At 44.8% G+C, this 19542-nt stretch overlaps 1 protein-coding gene across 1 annotated transcript in view; it reads left to right on the top strand.

Moving 5' to 3' along the window:
* The window catches only part of LOC117872386 (ubiquitin-conjugating enzyme E2 E2), a gene marked incomplete in the record, with an annotated part of 313901 nt that overhangs the window by 249598 nt on the left and 44761 nt on the right, over window positions 1-19542 (top strand). The window contains 1 exon segment of the mRNA XM_034760774.1: window positions 524-656. Coding sequence (XP_034616665.1) covers window positions 524-656 — 133 coding nt within the window.

Here is a 19542-nt window from a genome sequence, read left to right on the forward strand (position 1 = left end):
GTAAAACAGCCTTCTGTATTAGTCATTGGAGTGATTTAGAATAGTGACTTAGAGCGTGAAGCCAGAAGGTCATTTGTATGGTGCCAAGATTTTAATGCAGTCTGTCCTGTATAATAATGTGTGTTGCTGCAATGCCACCTTGTGATGAGGTGGATAACGAGGTAGTTGAATACTGAATGGTTTACAGACAAGTAGTCTCTGTCTCCTTGTATTGTAAATACTGCCTCACCTCCCTCCGCTAAGAATATTTTAGTTGCAGTCAGGAAGCTAATCTTTCTATAATTATTTGAATAATTTATTAATACAGTGATTATACTACATTTATGTGTCTGATTACCACTTTAGGTGAAAAAGAAGATGGCATCAGACAAATGTATTATTGGGGAATAGCTCCATGAATGCAATATATCATTTTTGCTTCTGATGTGATTGCCAGATAATGTTATCATAAATATAACTGATGTACTATATGCTCAGTTTTATGTGGTTACTCATTATGCCATATTTTTGCTTTCTGTTTTAGTGCTGGACCCAAAGGAGACAACATTTATGAATGGAGGTCAACTATACTGGGGCCTCCAGGTTCTGTGTACGAAGGGGGAGTTTTCTTCCTTGACATTACCTTTTCACCAGACTATCCTTTTAAACCACCTAAGGTTAGTAGAATAATTTTAAAAGTAAAATAGCAGTACCCAATGAATAATTAAATGATATATGTCCATAGTACTCCTTTTTGATAATCATTCTGCAACAAGAGAGCTAGCAGCTTCAGCCACCTCTGTAATTGACTTTAGATCAAAGAATCAGTTAACTATTAACATATTCCAGCCTAACACTACCCTTCATTTTTCCTCAGTCCACCCTCCCACTATAGTTTAAAATGTTAACACTGTAAGAGCTAATCTACATTGCAAATGCATTGCTGGTATAGTTGTACTGGGAAAGGCGCTCATGGTGGAAACACATCTCATACAGGCAAAAGGAGTGCTTTTACTGGTATCATTCAACCATCTCCCCAATGACATAAACTACACAGGCAAAAGAACTTTTTTGCCCGGATAAGCTTCATTTACGGGGGGAATTCTGGCATATTCTGGTGCATATGTCAGCAAAACTTTGTAGTGTAGACCTCGCCTGAAACAGAAAGAAGGAGAATAAGAATGGTGGGGGGGGAAAGGGCATGGGGGAGAATGGGGAGGAACACAGAACCCCGGCAGGGGGAAAATGGGGGACCCTGGTGGGGGGGTTAAAGGGGAGTTATGGAGTGCATACATAGCCCGTGGCATGCAGAGGGAATGGGGGGGCCTAGTATGGGCAGCATACAAAGGCCTGGCATGGGGCACACACAACCCCCGGTATGCAGTTGGAGTGGGTGCCAAAAAAAGCCCTGGCATGGAGGAAGAGAATGGGGGGCCATGGTAGGGAGGTCAAGGGGGAAGAGGAGGCACACAGCAGAAGAGAGGATTGCAGGGAGTCCCTGAAATAGAGGGGGATGGGAGGGTGGCACACAGGGAGATTGGAGAGATATGAGAAGATCCTGAGGTGTGCAGTGTGCTTAGCCTACAGAAGAAACAAAAGTGTATCACCCCTAGTTCTATAGTATCCCAGAGTATCTAAACAGTGAGGTCACTGACAAGAATGTTATAGTTGAGGTTCATCTATCCCACTGACCAATGTTTTAGCCAAAACTTTCCAATTCATATTTAGGCACCTAAAGAAGAGGCCTGGCTTTCAAAAATGATGAGAATCCATAGCCCCTCCTATTTAAGTCTGTTGAAGCTTTGGGTGCTCAGGCCATCTGAAAATCAGGGCTGAGACCTTCAGGCCCACTCTGGCCCCTTTACACTGCATAAAAGAGCCAGAGCAGGGCAAAGAGGATTAAATGCCCCATACTCTGCCAGGGGAGGATTCTCCAGGCATAGGAACTGTAGAACATAGCTGTAAGGCTGCCTCATCAGGGCCCCCTCACTTATCCCTGTATAGAGTCCTGGCAGGAGTGGGGCTGAGGGTGGCTGTGGAATCACAGCACTGCAGAGATTCCAAGCAGCGCTGTGGCCAATAAGGAAGCCCGAGAAGACTGCTGGAGCTTAGGCTATGCCTACACTACAGAGCTTATGCTGGCATAGCTATCGAAGCAGAGCCCCCGATGTAGATGCAGCATATGCACGGTTCCGTCCGCATAATTGCATCTACACTGAGGGTTTTGTCAGCTTAACTATGTTTCTAGGGAGTGTGGTTTTTCACACCCCTGACCTACATAGCTATGCTGCTATAAGTTTTGCATGTAGACCAGGCCTTAGACAGCCTCCCCCTTACTCCCAGGGCTGTCTAAATTATGCCAGGGTCTCTTCAGCCCACAGAACAAGACATGCACCACAGAATCCCTAATTTAGGTTCCTAAATATGGATTAAAGTGCCTATCTTTAGGCACATAAATTGGAAAATTACAGCCATTTTAAGAGTAGTTAATGTCAGTCCCCTAGGGAAAAAAAAGGGGGGGGGAATATTCACATGCAGGTGTTAAGTGTAGGGGTTAAGCTCTCTCGAAATGTGAAGCCATAAGAGACTCTAAACCACAATACCTTTTTTTGGTACGACTATCTAAAGAGCTAGATATGAGAGAGGAAGATCTGGTTCTTCTTTCTGTTGAAACTGCACTTCAGTTTTGAGGAAACACATTAAATGAGTCCTTTTTAAATAGAAGGGAAAGGTCCAATTTGCTCTCTTGCCCTGAGATAAAGACTTTTTCAGGCCACACTCAATTATATTTTGGTGACTGTATTATTTTGTAAAATGAGTAATGCAATTTTGTGTTGCTTATTAATGAAATAGGGAAGTTCTTATCCTGCTTTCTAACTACTCTTTTGTGCTCCTTTATTCTTCCTTCCGGTTGTCATTATAAGACATTTGTGCATATAAATAATAAAAATGTGTATTGTGATAAAGGGTGATAGAACTGATGATACTGTATTGTACTATTACAGGGCCAGCAATTATGACAAGGTCAGTTGTTATCCATAAAAAAAAAATTGGGGTGTATGTGCAGAGGACCAGTATCAGTATTTTACTAAACCTCCTTTTTGCACTCTGTGACTTTTATTCTAACTGCTTTCATCCATTGTTGTAGATATTCTCTATCTTCAAACGTGCTCTGAGGAATCTTACATTGTTCATGTTTTCAGTGTGCATATTCTTCCTCGTCTCAGAAACTGACTCATGTATAAAATCCTTTGGGAAGTCCCTTGAGAAACGGAGTGTGGGAAGGTGACTACTTGTCACAAGATAACTGCTGCAGTCAGTCTGCTGTTCAAATCTGTCCTCCTAACCTTGATTTGTATAGCCTAAAAAAAATCTGTCGATGAGGCAGAATATCTTGTAGAAAGCTTTATGGTACAGTTCTGTGTATGTAAGTGAGCAGAATTGCCATCTCTCTCAGTTTTATCTTAAGTCTTGTGATATTTGATGCTGTTCTTAAAGCTCTAGCTTCTGGAGTCATGTGAATGTGAGAATCTCAGCTTTATTTTATTTTTATTCATTTTGAGTCCTCATGGTTGTGAAGAAAAGTTTAAGAAAGGCTTAAAACTAGAAGGCAAATAAAAAGAACCTAAAACTTATTAGTTTTTCTGGAAAAAAAATCTCATGATTTGGAAGCCATATCAAGATTTGGGGTGGACGGGGCCTTAATTCACGTGGGTTTTTTTGAATGCTTGCAGTTAGCATTACTGAGTAGATGACTTGCGCATAGATGCAGAATTGAAACAGCCTGACACTCATTTGTTACTATTGTAGAATTCATACATTCATACATGAGACTTATAGGGCTGCTTTTATCCTCTCTTACCATTAAGGAAACATTTAAAGGAACACTGTCAAATTTGATAATCTCCAAATTTGACCACAGAAGCACTGGCAAGAAACTGAAACTTTGCCTCAGATGCAATCACATGACTTGGGTTGAGGTTCCAAAGGCCCATATTACAAGAAAAAGTTATTGTTACAAGGCCTAATCTAAAGCCCACTGAAGTCAATGGAAGTCAAACTATTTTTCTGTTTGCAGATGTCATGGAATCCATTAATGTGTGAGAGAGAGAGTATGTGTGTTGAGAAGCAGGGGAAAATATTTTTAAAATTATGAAAAATACCTTGCTGGTGAACTTGTAATTAGGGTTGCCAAGCGTCTGGTTTTCTACCAGAATACCCGGTTGAAAAGGGACCCGGAGGCTCTGGTCAGCACCGCTGATCGGACTGCTAAAAGTCTGGTCGGCTCCGCAGCAGGGCTAAGGCAGGCTCCCTGCCTGCTCTGGCTCTATGCAGCTCCCGGAAGCGGTGGCATGTGCCCACTTCGGCTCCTAGGCTCAGGGGCAGCCAGGGAACTCCGCACGCTGCCCACACCCTGAGCGCTTGCTCCCCAGCTCCCATTGGCCAGGAACCACGGCCATTAGGAGCTGCAGGGCCAACACCGGTGGATTGGATAGCACGCAGAGCCACCTGGCCACACCTCTGCCTAGGAGCCAGAAGGGGGACATGCCGCTGTGCAAGCCAAAACCAGGAGGAATTTGGCCTATATATTTTTGAGCCCAGTAATAATATTTTAAATTTATTCTTCCATGTAGTCAAACAGTTTTCCTGCCTCTTTTCTGTACTTTCAAATTCCTTCCTCCTTTTCCATTTTTTCCTGACTTTTTCCTCATCACGTAAAAGAACTTAATCCTGTAGCCATTCAGTGTTTGCTTTTTTTTTTTAATTTTCCCTTTCCAAATCCTCCCTCCGTTTAAACCATCTCCTTCTTTATCATCATCCACAGCAATTTCTAAAGACTTTGGAACTATTATCCTTATGTCTCTCATTTATTTTTAAAATCTTCTCAGCTCTTTTGTGTCTGCTGCTCTTAAAGTCCCCCTGATGCTTCATCCCCATCTTTTGTACTTTTAATAACTTGAGTTTGGGGGTTGGTAAAGCCAGAAGGCTCATTTAAACTGAATCAAAAAGTATGCTTTCGGGAACAATAGTATTTTCTGTAGAACTTCAAGATTCAGGGCCAATCCCCCTATGTGGCCCAGCTATATTCCAAAAGATCATATATCTAAACAGTATTGCCCCAGTCCACCAGATTTTCTTCACTCCACACAAACCAATCCTTCTCCCCAGGTCAATATTTTCCATCCTGCCTATCCAGTCCTGAATTATTCTGCTTGTCTATTCCTGTCAGTGTCCTTCTGAAAGGTAGGCATGACCTAATAGCACATTAATCATAAATCAATATCAATAACTTATTTTCCATAAATAGCAAAAAAAAAAGAAATGTCTGTGGCATATCACTAAATGCTGTTTGATTTGCTCTTTGTGATATCCATCTCTCCTTCCCTCCACCCCCCCCCGAACTCAGTTCTTTTCAACCTTTTAACTTTGCCTCATTCATTTAAATTGGACTCAAATTAAAATTTTCTAAGCAAAAAGTCACTCACCCGTTCAATCCCTCTTTCCTTTTAAGTGGATGACATTGTGCCCTGCTTAGCTGCAGAGTGCTCATGTAGAGGAGATTTTTTCCTTCAAGGAAAACTTTCTAAAACAGCTTGATCAGAAGTGAAACAGGACCAGCCCAGCCTATCACTTATTTATGGTTGTTCACAGTTCATCTGTATCATCAGATACCAAGATTTATGCAACAGCTCATCTGAGAACTGACAAATTAGCTTTGTTTTTCTGGGAGGCTTGAATCAATTAAAAATTTTGTTAGTTTCTGCTGTGTGTAAGTTTGTACGGCACTTTGAAAATTGGTTTAGCAACCAGTGGCTGATTCAGCAAGAAACCAAGCAGCCCACAGAATCCTTTTTTTTTCGGTTGTGTTTTGTTTTTTTGTTTTTTAAAGCATCATCTTGGTGCCAAACTGTGATAACTGTGTGTGGAACAGACCAAGTGAAGCAGAGCACATTCATATGATCTCTCCTTCTGCAAAAGCCAGATGCTGATGAGATTTTGATCTTGATTCACAAACACAGCATAAATTCTGCAAGGCAAGGATTCACTTCCACCCAAAGATGAAATATCTTCCTTGTGCTGCAGTGGATGGTTGAATAGAAGGATTGGTGGCCTATTCTGAATGGCCGCTCACAAAAATTAATAAAAGTATCTAGATGTCATGCCAGGGAAATATTCCTGCATTTCTTCTAGGTCTTAATGACCTCTTCAAACGCTTTTAGCAATACCTTTGAGATTCCTGTTTCTTGCTAAATATCTTCCTTTCATGCTTAAAGGTTTCCAGAAAGCTCTGTCTCCTAAAGATGTCTGGCTCTACTTCCTCTACAGTATTGGAAAGTAGAGGCATATATACCTACGACTATTGTTCCTTTTAGTCAGCCTGGGAGAATGCTAACCCATTCTAATCCTATTTGTAACTTTGTTCCATTTTAGAAAAATTGGTAAATTTTCTAAGCATGCACACCATTAAGAAATGGGAACCTTCTGAAGTTCACCCTTGGTGACAAATTAATACCACAACATTTCATACACTTTTAAGTTGTCAGATAAAGGGGGTTCATTTCATTATCACACTTTCCATCCCTCCAGAACAGAAAGTCTTTACAAATCAGTAGGCCATGTCATGTTCTCCCACCTAGCTGTTTGTGGAAACAACAATATTTTCAAGAAAACTACCTCCAGGAATTGTCACTACACAGTGTTTGCATTTTCATCAAGAATAATCTTTATTAATAATGTCTACTCAGATATTTGACTGTATTCAATCTGCTGTGGTGTCAATTCCATTTATTCATAGCTATTACAATGTAGATATATCTATCATTATCCTAGTACTTCTGCTACCTTTATTTTTGAATTTGAGTGATATATAAAATCCTTAATCCCAACTCTACCATTAATCTTTCTGAGCACTTTAATCTCAACTGACTGAAAGATGGTACACAGGACTTGAAAGCTTTCATGATGCTAACTCATTTCAAAATCAAAACTAGAATAACCGAAAAGTCTATTTCTCCTTGTAAATCTCACATGTCTATTGATTGACTGAAAAATTGTTCTCGGGATTTGAAAGTTTAGCTGCGTTAAATCAATTTAGAATGCTAGGAAAGTCTTGTTCCTTTGTAAATATCACATACGGTGTCTATAGCATCTTGTCTTAATAGCAATATTGAATATCTCTTTCATGTTTCGTACATGATGGTCACGTAATGCTAATCTGTATGCACAAAATATCATTATCTACTATAGAATCCCTCTCCTGTGATACAAGCCTTATGCTCTTTTCATAAATTTAGTCTGATATACGAGACTTGAGTTCCTTTTGTCCAGAGCTTTTACTTCTCTTTTCATATTTATTTTATACATGATTGGCTTTTAAGGACAAATGTTTCTTATCTGCAGTATAGTAGCTAATTTTTCAAGATGCCATTTATCTGAGGGCAAAAGCAAGCATAAAACTGGCATTCTTCAGTATTACCAAGTGTATTGCCAATGCCTACTATTACCTAACATTCAGAAATCATGAGAGACCCCAAAAAATCATTTTGTCTTAAATCATGAGATTTTTCCAAAAACTAATAATATTGCTTTTCACGTGCCTTCTGATATGTTAATCTTTTGGGGTGAAGCTACTCACCCGCCCCAATTTGTGTTCTAGCATTTCAGATTCAAAATTAACTGAAATACACACACACACACAATGCATGCATCCTTATTCACTATTCAGAGAGGCCTCTACTTACCCTCTTCTATAACTCTGAGTGTGATGTCTGTCACTCTAGCCCCCCGACTTAACTTGTGAGAATAGGCCACTGCCCCACTGGCGCTGTCTCTACATGTTCTCCCTTACCCCCCTCCCGCCCTCAGCCTCCTTGTTACACCCTATCTCCTCTTGCTCCTCCTCCCCGCAATATTTAGCCCAGAATCTCCTGCCCATCCCATTGTCACTCTAAGCCATGCCACATTCCCTTGTAACTCCTTTCAGCTACCTTCTGCTCCCCACATTCCCCACGATTCCTCATAGTTTCTTGTCCTGTTTCCTAAAAACCCTTCTGCCCTTACAGTCTTATTCTCTGTTATTCTGATCCTTGCTTGGCCTTCATATGAAGATTAACGATCCCCAGTCTTTGCCGGGGGAAGGCTCACTTTCACCTATAAAAGTGGAAGGGCCATGGTGGTTATCTTGCTGAAGGCAGCCTGTGACTTCAGTCCCATTACCAATAAATGAAGACAGAAGCCAGTTGGGGAAAGAGTGAAACTTGACTGAAGGCAGAAACCAGAAATTTATGTGACCCATTAAAAAGTAGCCAAATATCAGAAGAGTCATGACAAAAATTGTGAGAATCAGCAATACGATTCTTAATCCTGATATCCATGGCTGCCAGAACAGCTGTCTGTTAAGACTGAAAACTATAATCTGCATTTCCCCTCCCTCTCAAACCCTTTGCAACATCCATTTCAGTGTTTGCACCCTCACATGACACTAAAACTACATGGCTATACACAGCAGTGACTTCAGCGGAAGTTAAGTCCAGATGCAGTTCTTCCTTCTCCCCATTGGAGTAACTTCAGTGCCCATCAAAGGGACAGAATCACAGAGAACACCAAACAGCACCAGAGACTGTGATACACATAGAAAGAAAGTGACAAGACAGAGGAGAGGAAGAGGACATATATTAATTATTATCAGTGCATGCAAAGGTCACGTTTGATATAAAATGGCATTGTGAATCACTGTGGTTTTCTGGGAATCCAAGTATGTACCTGCTAATTCTTCTGAGTCTCATAATTATCATTCCTTCCCACTATATTTTCAGTATGCCAAATTGAGTCAAAAGCTTCCTTTTATTTATTTCTTATTTATTTTAGGGCTGTCAAGCGCTTAATCATTTGATTAAAAATATTAATCACAATTAATCGCGTGATTAATCACACTGTTAAACAGTAATAGAATACTATTTATATAAATATTTTTGGATGTTTTCCACATTTACAAATATATTTATTTCAATTACAACACAGAATACAAGGTGTACAGTGCTCACTTTTATTTATTTTTTATTATATATATTGGCACAGTAAAAATAAAAGAAATAGTATTTTTCAATTCACTTAATACAAGGATTGTAGTGCAATCTCTTTATCATGAAAGTTGAACTTAGAAATGTAGAATTATGTACAAAAAATAACTGCATTCAAAAATAAAAAAATGTAAAACTTTAAAGCCTACAAGTCCACTGAGTCCTACTTCTTGTTCAGCCAATTGCTCACACAAACAGGATATAATGTTGCCTGCTTCTTGTTTACAATGTCACCTGAAAGTGAGAACAGGCGTTCGCATGGCACTGTTGTAGCCAGCGTTGCAAGATATTTACATGCCAGATGCGCTAAAGTTTCATATGTCCTTTCATGCTTCAGCTACCATTCCAAAGGACTTGCCTCCATGCTGATGATGGGTTCTGCTCAATAACGATCCAAAGCAGCGCAGACCAATGCATGTTCATTTTCATCATCTAAGTCAGGTGTCACCAGCAGATGGTTGATTTTCTTTTTTGGTGGTTTGGGTTCTGTAGTTTCCTCATCAGAGTGTTGCTCTTTTAAGACTTCTGAAAGCATGCTTCACAACTAGTCCCTCTCAGATTTAGGAAGGCACTTCAGATTCTTAAATCTTGGGTCGAGTGCTGTAGCTATCTTTAGAAATCTGACTTTGGTACCTTCCTTGCGTTTTGTCAAATCTGCAGTGAAAGTGTTCTTAAAACAAACATCCGAGACTGCTATAACATGAAATATATGGCAGAATGCGGGTAAAACACAGAGCAGGAGACATACAATTCTCCCCCAAGGAGTTCAGTTACAAATTTAATTAACACATTATTTGTTTAACAAGCGTCATCAGCATGGAAGCATGTCCTCTGGAATGGTGGCCAAAGCGAAGGGGCATATGAATGTTAACATATCTGGCATGTAAATATCTTGCAACGTCGGCTACAAAAGTGTCATGCAAACGTCTGTTCTCACTTTCAGGTGACATAAATAATAAGCAGGCAGCATTATCTCTTGTAAATGTAAACAAACTTGTTTCTCTTAGCGACTGGCTGAACAAGAAGTAGGACTGAGTGGACTTGTAGGCTCTAAAGTTTTACTTTGTTTTGTTTTTAAGTGCAGCTATGTAACAAAAAAAATCTACATTTTTAAGTTGCGCTTTCACGATAAAGAGATTGCACTACAGAACATGTATGAGATTAAATGAAAAATACTGTTTATTTTGTTAATCATTTTTACAGTGCAAATATTTGTAATAAAAGTAATAACATAAAGTGAGCACTGTACACTTTGAATTCTGTAAAAAGTAACAGAGGGTCCTGTGGCACCTTTAAGACTAACAGGATTATTGGGAGCATAAGCTTTCGTGGGTAAGAACCTCACTTCTTCAGATGCAAGTCATCTGAAGAAGTGAGGTTCTTACCCACGAAAGCTTATGCTCCCAATAATCCTGTTAGTCTTAAAGGTGCCACAGGACCCTCTGTTACTTTTTACAGAATTCAAAGTGTACAGTGCTCACTTTATGTTATTACTTTTATTACAAATATTTGCACTGTAAAAATGATTNAAAAAATTAATCACGATTAATTGCAGTTTTAATTGCACTGTTAAACAACAGAATTCCAATTGAAATGTATTAAATATTTTTGGATTTTTTCTACATTTTCAAATATATTGATTTCTATTATAACACAGAATACAAAGTATCAGAGGGGTAGCCGTGTTAGTCTGAATCTGTAAAAAGTAACAGAGGGTCCTGTGGCACCTTTAAGACTAACAGGATTATTGGGAGCATAAGCTTTCGTGGGTAAGAACCTCACTTCTTCAGATGACTTGCATCTGAAGAAGTGAGGTTCTTACCCACGAAAGCTTATGCTCCCAATAATCCTGTTAGTCTTAAAGGTGCCACAGGACCCTCTGTTACTTTTTACAGATTCAGACTAACACGGCTACCCCTCTGATACTTTGTATTCTGTGTTATAATAGAAATCAATATATTTGAAAATGTAGAAAAAATCCAAAAATATTTAATACATTTCAATTGGAATTCTGTTGTTTAACAGTGCAATTAAAACTGCAATTAATCGTGATTAATTTTTTTGAGTTAATAGGGTGAATTAACTGTGATTAATCAACAGCTGTGGTTTATTGATACTTGATTATAATAATCTCATCCAGAACTCATGGCACATGTACGAAATGAACTCTTGCCATTTCCCCACTCCCAAACTTAGATACTCCTACCACAATCACTGTCTTCCCTTCTTCCCAAGCAGACACAAAGTGCTCTAAGTAAATATAAGTTGAGGGTGCCTAGTTTCTTGAAGGAAATTCTTTGTACAGTACCTCAAAGATTGGCTGGCACCCACCAACTTTCCCTTTGGGAAAGAAACTGTGTTATGTTTATTGGTAGTCCAGGAGTTTTATAGGCCAGTTAATTCAGTCATACTGCGTAAAAATGGTACATTGTTTAAAAAAAATTAAATATATTGTAAAGAGCATGTTGATGTGTGATGTTTGACTACATTTCTGTCAGAATAGATAGGTTTCTTTAGCTTATCAAAGGGCATTTTGGCAATATACAAAAAGGGAAGATTGGTAGGCTACATTCTTCTTCGAGTGCTTGCTCATATCCATTCCATTAGGTGTGCGCGCGCCGCGTGCACGATCGTTGGAAGATTTTTACCCTAGCAACACCGGCGGGTCGGCTGTGGAGCCCCCTAGAGTGGCGCCTTCATGGCGCTGAATATATACCCCAGCCGACCCGGCGCCCCCTCAGTTCCTTCTTATCGCCCCTGACGGTCGTTGGAACTGTGGAGCGCGGCATAGCTGTCCTCCACTCTCCCTAGCTTACTTAGTCATTCGAAGTTATAGTTATAGTTGTAGTTCTAGTGTTTATAGTTAAAAAGTTGTTATAGTTGTTATTGTAGTTCAGGGGGTTAAGGGGGTCGTCTCCCCCTTTCTCCCCCGGCCGCGGGCCCGGGCTCATGCCCAACGCTCCCGGCTTCAAGCAGTGCGCCTCCTGCGGTAAGCCTATGCCCACGAGCGACCCGCACGACTCCTGTTTGAAGTGCCTGGGAGAGTCCCACCAAACAGATAAATGCAAGATCTGTAAGGCCTTCAAACCAAGAACCAAGAAGGAGCGGGACTTTCGGCTCAGGCAACTCCTAATGGAGGCGGCACTCAGCCCGGACACTCCTTCTACGGGCCAGACTCCGGCACCTAGCACCTCGGTGCGCAGTGCCCCGGCGGCACCGGCTATGATGACCACGCGAGTGGCGTCAGACAAGCCTCCCCGGCACCGGACCTCGTCGGCACCGCAAGCGCAGCAAGTGCCTCGGCGCCGGTCATTATCCCCAGGGCATAAAAAAGCCCATAAGACGGGGACATCCGTGCCAAAGACGCCGGCTCCCCCAGTGCCGGGGGTAGAGCCGCGTCCGCCGGTGGAGCAACGGAAGCAAGCGCCTCCAGCACCGTCGACTCCGGCGCCGAGGCCGTCGAGTCCGGTGCAAATAGCGTCTCCACCGAGGCCGGCGGTGATACAGTGTCTCCCGTCGACTCCAGAGACCTTCGCGGCGGCGAGAGACTTAATAGCTCTCACGGAGCCCGCACCGCCTCAACCACCGGCACCGACTGCACCGTTGACTCGCCCGGTACAGTCAAGAGGGAAACCTGCCTTGATGCGCCCTCCATCACAAGGGCTGGAACCTCGGCGCCGATCCAGGTCCCGAAGCAGGTCCCCACGCCGCTCGCAGTCCCGGCACCGAATATCGCCTCGGCACCGGTCGTACTCGCGGCCAAGATCTTCTTCGCGGCACCGCTCTACGTCTCGGCACCGATATGATCGTCGGCACCGGTCAACGTCGAGACGTAGTTCTCGGCACCGCTACGGTCGACGCTCGACGTCGAGGGGCCGCTCCCGGCACCGAGCATACTCTAGGTCCTCGTCGAGGTCCAGATCTGACTCCCGGCACCGACGAGGTCATCGGCACCGGTCGCGGTCCCGGCACCGATCGCCGGCACCGCACAGAGATAGATCATCTCCGGACCGGCACCGTGCGGCACCGCAGACCACGGGGATCGTTTCATCTTTCGCGGCACCGCCATGGCCGTCAAGATCGGTGTCTCGCTCCTCGGAGGACCTGTCGAGATCGGCATACCCCCCTCAGGGGCAGGCCGAGGAACGAGACTTGGGCCATTGGCAGGAGAGGGCAGAGGACCACTCTCATGGACCATCTCACTGGTCGTTTTGGACCCCGTGGGCGTACCACCAGGAGCAAGGGGCTTCATTACCATCGACCTCTCGCTCGGGTCACTCGGTCAGAAGGGCCCCAGAATCCACCATCTCTCGGCCTCCGCCTGGAGGCGTGGAGGCTTCTGTGTCTACACCACCCGACACCATGGACCCAAGTGCAGGTGACGCTCCGACCCAAGAGCAGGGGGACCGGGACCCCCCCTTGGATCCAGTACCACCGGAGGCATCCTCCTCCTCCTCTCCGGACGAGGCAGTGGCAGGCACTTCATGCACGGGTCCCCCTCCGATAGATCTTCGGGCTCACCAGGATCTCCTGCGTAGGATGGCCCGTAATATGGACCTGCAGGCGGAGGAGATAGTGGAGGTGCACGACCCGATCGTGAATATCCTTGGATCGGATGCCCCATCGAGGGTGGCGTTACCCTTGATCCGCACGATCCAAACGAATGCGGATACGATATGGCAAACTCCTGCCTCCATTCCACCCACAGCGAGAGGGGTGGAAAGGAAATACTTTGTCCCATCTAAGGACTATGGGTACTTGTACACCCACCCCCAACCGTGTTCACTGGTGGTGGAATCAGTGAATGCACGAGAGCGCCACGGCCAGCAGGCTGCAGCGCCAAAATCAAAAGAGGCTAAGCGGCTTGATCTGTTTGGCCGTAAGGTTTACTCAGCCGGAGGGCTACAACTTAGAGCGGCGAATCAACAGGCGCTACTGAGCTGCTACAATTTCAACTCCTGGAACTCTATGGGGAAGTTTAAGGAGTTGATTCCCCAAGAGTCCAGGGAAGAGTTTGGAGCCATGGTTGAGGAGGGTAAGAAGGTGGCTCGGACCTCCTTACAGGCCTCCCTGGACATAGCGGACTCGGCCGCAAGAACCCTGGCCGCAGGTATCGCTATGCGCAGGACCTCCTGGCTCCAAGTTTCGGGTTTGCCCCCTGAATTACAGCAGACCCTACAGGATTTGCCCTTTGAAGGACAGGGGTTGTTCTCGGAGAAGACGGACTCTCGATTGCAGAGCCTCAAAGACTCCAGGACAATCATGCGCTCCTTGGGGATGCATGTTGCGGGTCCCCAGCGCAGACCATTTAGGCCCCAGCCTCAACGTTTTTACCCCCCTCCACCTCGTCAGAGACAGGACCCTGCCAGAAGGCGAGGGCGAGGTGGTAGGAGAAGATGGGCTGGCCCTCAACCCGGTCAGAACCAAGGGCCACCAAGACCACCTTCAGGTCCTAGACAGAACTTTTGAAGGTGCGGTCGAGGACGGCGCCTCAGTCATCCCCCAGGATCCAGCTCCCTCCTTTCGGGATCGCCTCTCCCACTTCCACCGTGCTTGGTCCCTTATAACTTCGGACCGTTGGGTCCTCCGCACGGTGGAGAGGGGATACGCTATCCAGTTTTCTTCCATCCCCCCCTCCTCCCCCCCTTCCCCGTCCCTCTTCAGGGACCCTTCTCACGAGCAACTTCTTATACAGGAGGTTTCTACGCTCCTGGCCATGGGGGCCATAGAGGAGGTTCCGATAGAGTTAAAGGACAGGGGATTTTATTCCCGTTACTTCCTGATCCCCAAGTCCAAAGGAGGTCTGCGTCCCATCTTGGACTTGCGCGGACTCAACAAATTCGTAATAAAGTTGAAGTTCCGCATGGTCTCTTTGGGGGCCATTATCCCTTCCCTCGATCCTGGAGACTGGTTCGCCGCCCTCGACATGAAAGACGCATACTTTCACATCTCAATTTACCCACCTCACAGACGCTTCCTGCGATTCGTGGTAAACACGGTGCACTACCAATTTACAGTCCTTCCCTTCGGCCTATCCTCGGCCCCAAGGGTGTTCACGAAATGTATGGCTGTCGTGGCAGCGTACCTTCGTCGGCAAGGGATACAGGTGTTCCCGTACCTAGACGACTGGCTGGTGCGCGGTCGCACCAAGGAGCAAGTTCAAGCTCACGTCCACAGAATAGTGCACACATTCAACGAGTTGGGCATCCTACTCAACAAGGACAAATCCACTCTAGAACCTACCCAGAGAATAGAATTCATCGGCGCAGTTCTAGACTCCAGACGTGCACAAGCCATCCTGCCAGACAACCGCTTTGGCACCATCACGAACCTCATTCAAGGGCTCAAGGCCTTCCCAACTACCACGGTGAGGTCGTGCCTTACCCTGCTGGGTCACATGGCTTCCTGCACGTACGTAACCAGGCATGCCAGACTTCGACTTCGCCCGCTTCAAACCTGGGTGTCATCAATATACCGTCCACATCGGGACAGCCTGAACATGGTGGTCACGGTCCCGAACTCGGTCCTGGCCTCCCTCACCTGGTGGCTGGATCACAATGTGGTCTGCGAGGGGATGCCATTTCACGCCCCACAACCCTCTCTGCACCTGGTCACAGACGCGTCATCTCTGGGTTGGGGCGCCCATCTCAACGAACACCATACCCAGGGCCTGTGGACTGCATCCCAGTTAGCCCTACACATCAATGTTCGGGAACTGATGGCGGTACGCCTGGCGTGCCAGGCATTCCTCAATCTCCTACGTGGCCGCTGTGTGTTAGTTCTCATCGACAACACCACGGCCATGTTCTACATCAACAAGCAAGGAGGAGCACGTTCGTCAATTCTATGCCAAGAGGCCATTCGCCTGTGGGACTTCTGCATCGCCCACTCAATCCATCTCACGGCATCGTTCCTCCCTGGAGTCCAGAACACTCTAGCGGACCGACTCAGCAGGTCCTTCCAAACGCACGAATGGTCTATCCGTCCGGACATTATACACTCCATCTTCCAGAGGTGGGGGTTTCCCCAGATAGACCTGTTTGCATCTCGAGACAACAGGAAGTGCCACGTGTTCTGCTCCCTACAAGGTCGAGCTCCGGGCTCCCTCTCGGATGCCTTTCTACTTCCCTGGAAAGACCACCTGTTTTATGCCTTCCCTCCGTTCCCTCTGGTCCACAAGGTACTGCTCAAACTGCGCAGAGACCAGGCACAGGTAATTCTGATCGCTCCTGCGTGGCCGAGACAACATTGGTACACCACACTGTTGGAGCTCTCGGTTCAGACACCGATCCCGCTTCCGTTGTGTCCGGATCTCATCTCTCAGGACCACGGCCGGTTGCGTCACCCCGACCTGCAATCACTCCACCTCACAGCGTGGCTGCTCCATGGTTCACCCAGGCAGAGCAGCAGTGCTCGCACTCTGTCCAACAGATTCTGCTGAGCAGTAGGAAGCCCTCAACACGGACCACGTACCTGGCCAAGTGGAAACGGTTCTCCTGTTGGTGCGAACAACGAGCCACATCCCCGTTGCAGGCACCCATTCCTCTCATTTTGGACTATCTCCTCTCCCTAAAACAACAGGGGTTGGCGATATCTTCAATTAGAGTTCACCTGGCCGCTATATCGGCCTTTCACCCAGGGGAACTCGCGTCCTCGGTATTCTCTAACCCGATGGTCGTTAGATTCCTCAAGGGCTTAGACCGGACGTACCCTCAACAACGTCAGCCAGTCCCGACGTGGGACCTCAACCTGGTTCTCTCCAAGCTCACAGGTCCTCCATTCGAGCCACTGGCCACCTGTTCACTTCTGTACCTATCCTGGAAGACAGCCTTCCTCGTAGCCATCACCTCAGCAAGGCGCGTTTCTGAACTCAGGGCGCTTACATCTGAGCCCCCTTACACAGTTTTTCATAAGGATAAAGTGCAGCTTCGTCCACATCCGGCCTTTCTCCCTAAGGTGGTTTCTCCTTTTCATATCAACCAGGACATATTTCTCCCGGTCTTTTATCCCAAACCACATGCCACTCGCCAGGATCAACGTTTGCATTCCCTGGACGTACGCAGGGCCCTGGCCTTCTATATTGACCGCACAAAGCACTTTAGAAAGACGACGCAACTCTTCGTTGCAGTGGCCGACCGAATGAAAGGCTCACCGGTCTCCTCACAACGCCTATCCTCCTGGATTACGTCTTGCATCCGGACTTGCTATGACCTGGCAGGTGTCTCAGCACCGCACCTCACCGCTCACTCCACGAGGGCCCAAGCTTCCTCGACTGCTTTCCTGGCGCAAGTTCCGATCCAGGACATTTGTAGAGCGGCGGTTTGGTCATCAGTCCACACGTTTACAGCTCACTATGCACTAGTGCAGCAGTCCAGGGACGATGCTGCATTCGGATCAGCAGTTTTGCACACAGCAATGTCTCACTCCGACCCCACCACCTAAGTTGGGCTTGGGAGTCACCTAATGGAATGGATATGAGCAAGCACTCGAAGAAGAAAAGACGGTTACTCACCGTTGTAACTGTTGTTCTTCGAGATGTGTTGCTCATATCCATTCCAAACCCGCCCCCCGTCCCCACTGTCGGAGTAGCCGGCAAGAAGGAACTGAGGGGGCGCCGGGTCGGCTGGGGTATATATTCAGCGCCATGAAGGCGCCACTCTAGGGGGCTCCACAGCCGACCCGCCGGTGTTGCTAGGGTAAAAATCTTCCGACGATCGTGCACGCGGCGCGCGCACACCTAATGGAATGGATATGAGCAACACATCTCGAAGAACAACAGTTACAACGGTGAGTAACCGTCTTTTTTGGGGTTATTGTGACAGGCATGACTGATCTGTAAGATTAAACTAGTGAGAAAGTTATCCACAGAAACAATTTTTAAAAATGCTTAAATAACAGCCAATACATCTCTGATTTGTTTTTCCACTTTCATTTGGCTGGCACAGCCTTTTTTAAATTCCGTAATCGCACAAAGTAACTTCAGGAATAAAGTCATTTTACACAAACTTGTATTGTCTGTCTTTATCTGAGAAAGCTTTTGACTCTCTGCATCACTCAATATTGCTCTGTATCCTGAAGCTCTTTGACCTGGACATGTTTCCATTTTCTTTGTTCTCCTCCTGCTCTTTCCATTATTTTCAAAGGACTTCTTTACACAGCTTCTTAGAACACCTTGACTTGCTCTTTGTTGTAGTTACAGCAAGGATTAGTACTAGAATCCATCTTTAGACCTACCAACTCTGCATGTCAATTGAAAATATTTATATGGTACATATATGCTTAGCATTGCTCTGTTTACTTCAAATGATATTTCTTTTGCCTCTAATGCCCTTTCCACTGAGTGGGGTGGGCGGTTAGCCAGCTTCATAATTACCATTAATATACTGTATCATTATCATAAGTAGACATTGTTTCATTTTGGACGCTATTAAAAGGTGATCCACATAAACACTGTTATACACTCCACTGAAACATTATCACTTCTAGCAAGCCATATTAAGCACTGAGCATTTTGTTATAGAAACCTAGATCATCTGTTTTGGGAGATTTATTAATTTCATTTTGGGGGGTTATTTTTAACAATTTGAGTTTTATGTATATGTCCAAAAACTGGGGTTTTTCAGGGCTTTCTCTTTGTATATACTGTAATGAGTAAACTCTTTGTAATGTTCCCTGTTTCAAACAGCGCTATGTTAAAGTCCACTCCGCTATAGAACATTTAGTGTGCTCCAGCATGGACCAATTAATGAGCAACATATGTTTAGAAATCACATGCCCAGAGTCTGCATTACCCCACTGTATAAACAAGCCCTTATATATTGGTGGTTACATGGTGGTTATTGGATGAACATCGATTTTGCTTTCTTGCTCTTTTTGTTTGTTTCGTGTTTCATTGGCGTTTGGCAGTTAAAACTGAAAAACAGAAGCCTTACAAAAAACCCAGAATGATTTAGGCCTCAGATTTCTTAACAGTTCATTAGTTTCACATCTGATAAATAAAATGTGCAGTGTAGCTCAAATAAAATAGTTATAAGGTAATACTTCCTTCTAATGCAGATGGTTTGTGTTTTTTCTTTATGCAGTAAATCTATGGATATTCATTACCTATTACATTTAGATTATTTGAAATGTTTACAAAAAATCAAATAAATAAAGTCCTTTTGTTGGTACACATTAGTATAGTCTGCTTTAACAGTGAGCATCATATGGTCAGTCATTTATTGTGCACTTTACATGGTAATCCATTAAGTATCTCAGCTGTTGTTCTTCCTAATTAATTGTCATTATGTATGCTACAATTCTGTAGTTAGAAAACAGAGATGGCTCACCCTGTCTTAGAAATGCAGCCTTAGTCCTAGGCATAATACACACTAAATTGAGTTGCCCTCTATAAGGAATTTAAGGATACTAATTAACATAAGGGTTATTGCATCTTGCAGGGACATAGGGATTTTAAATTTAGACTGTTCTGCAGTAGTTCTGA

The sequence above is a fragment of the Trachemys scripta genome, chromosome 2, assembly GCF_013100865.1.
Source record: "Trachemys scripta elegans isolate TJP31775 chromosome 2, CAS_Tse_1.0, whole genome shotgun sequence".
Lineage (NCBI taxonomy): Eukaryota > Metazoa > Chordata > Testudines > Emydidae > Trachemys > Trachemys scripta.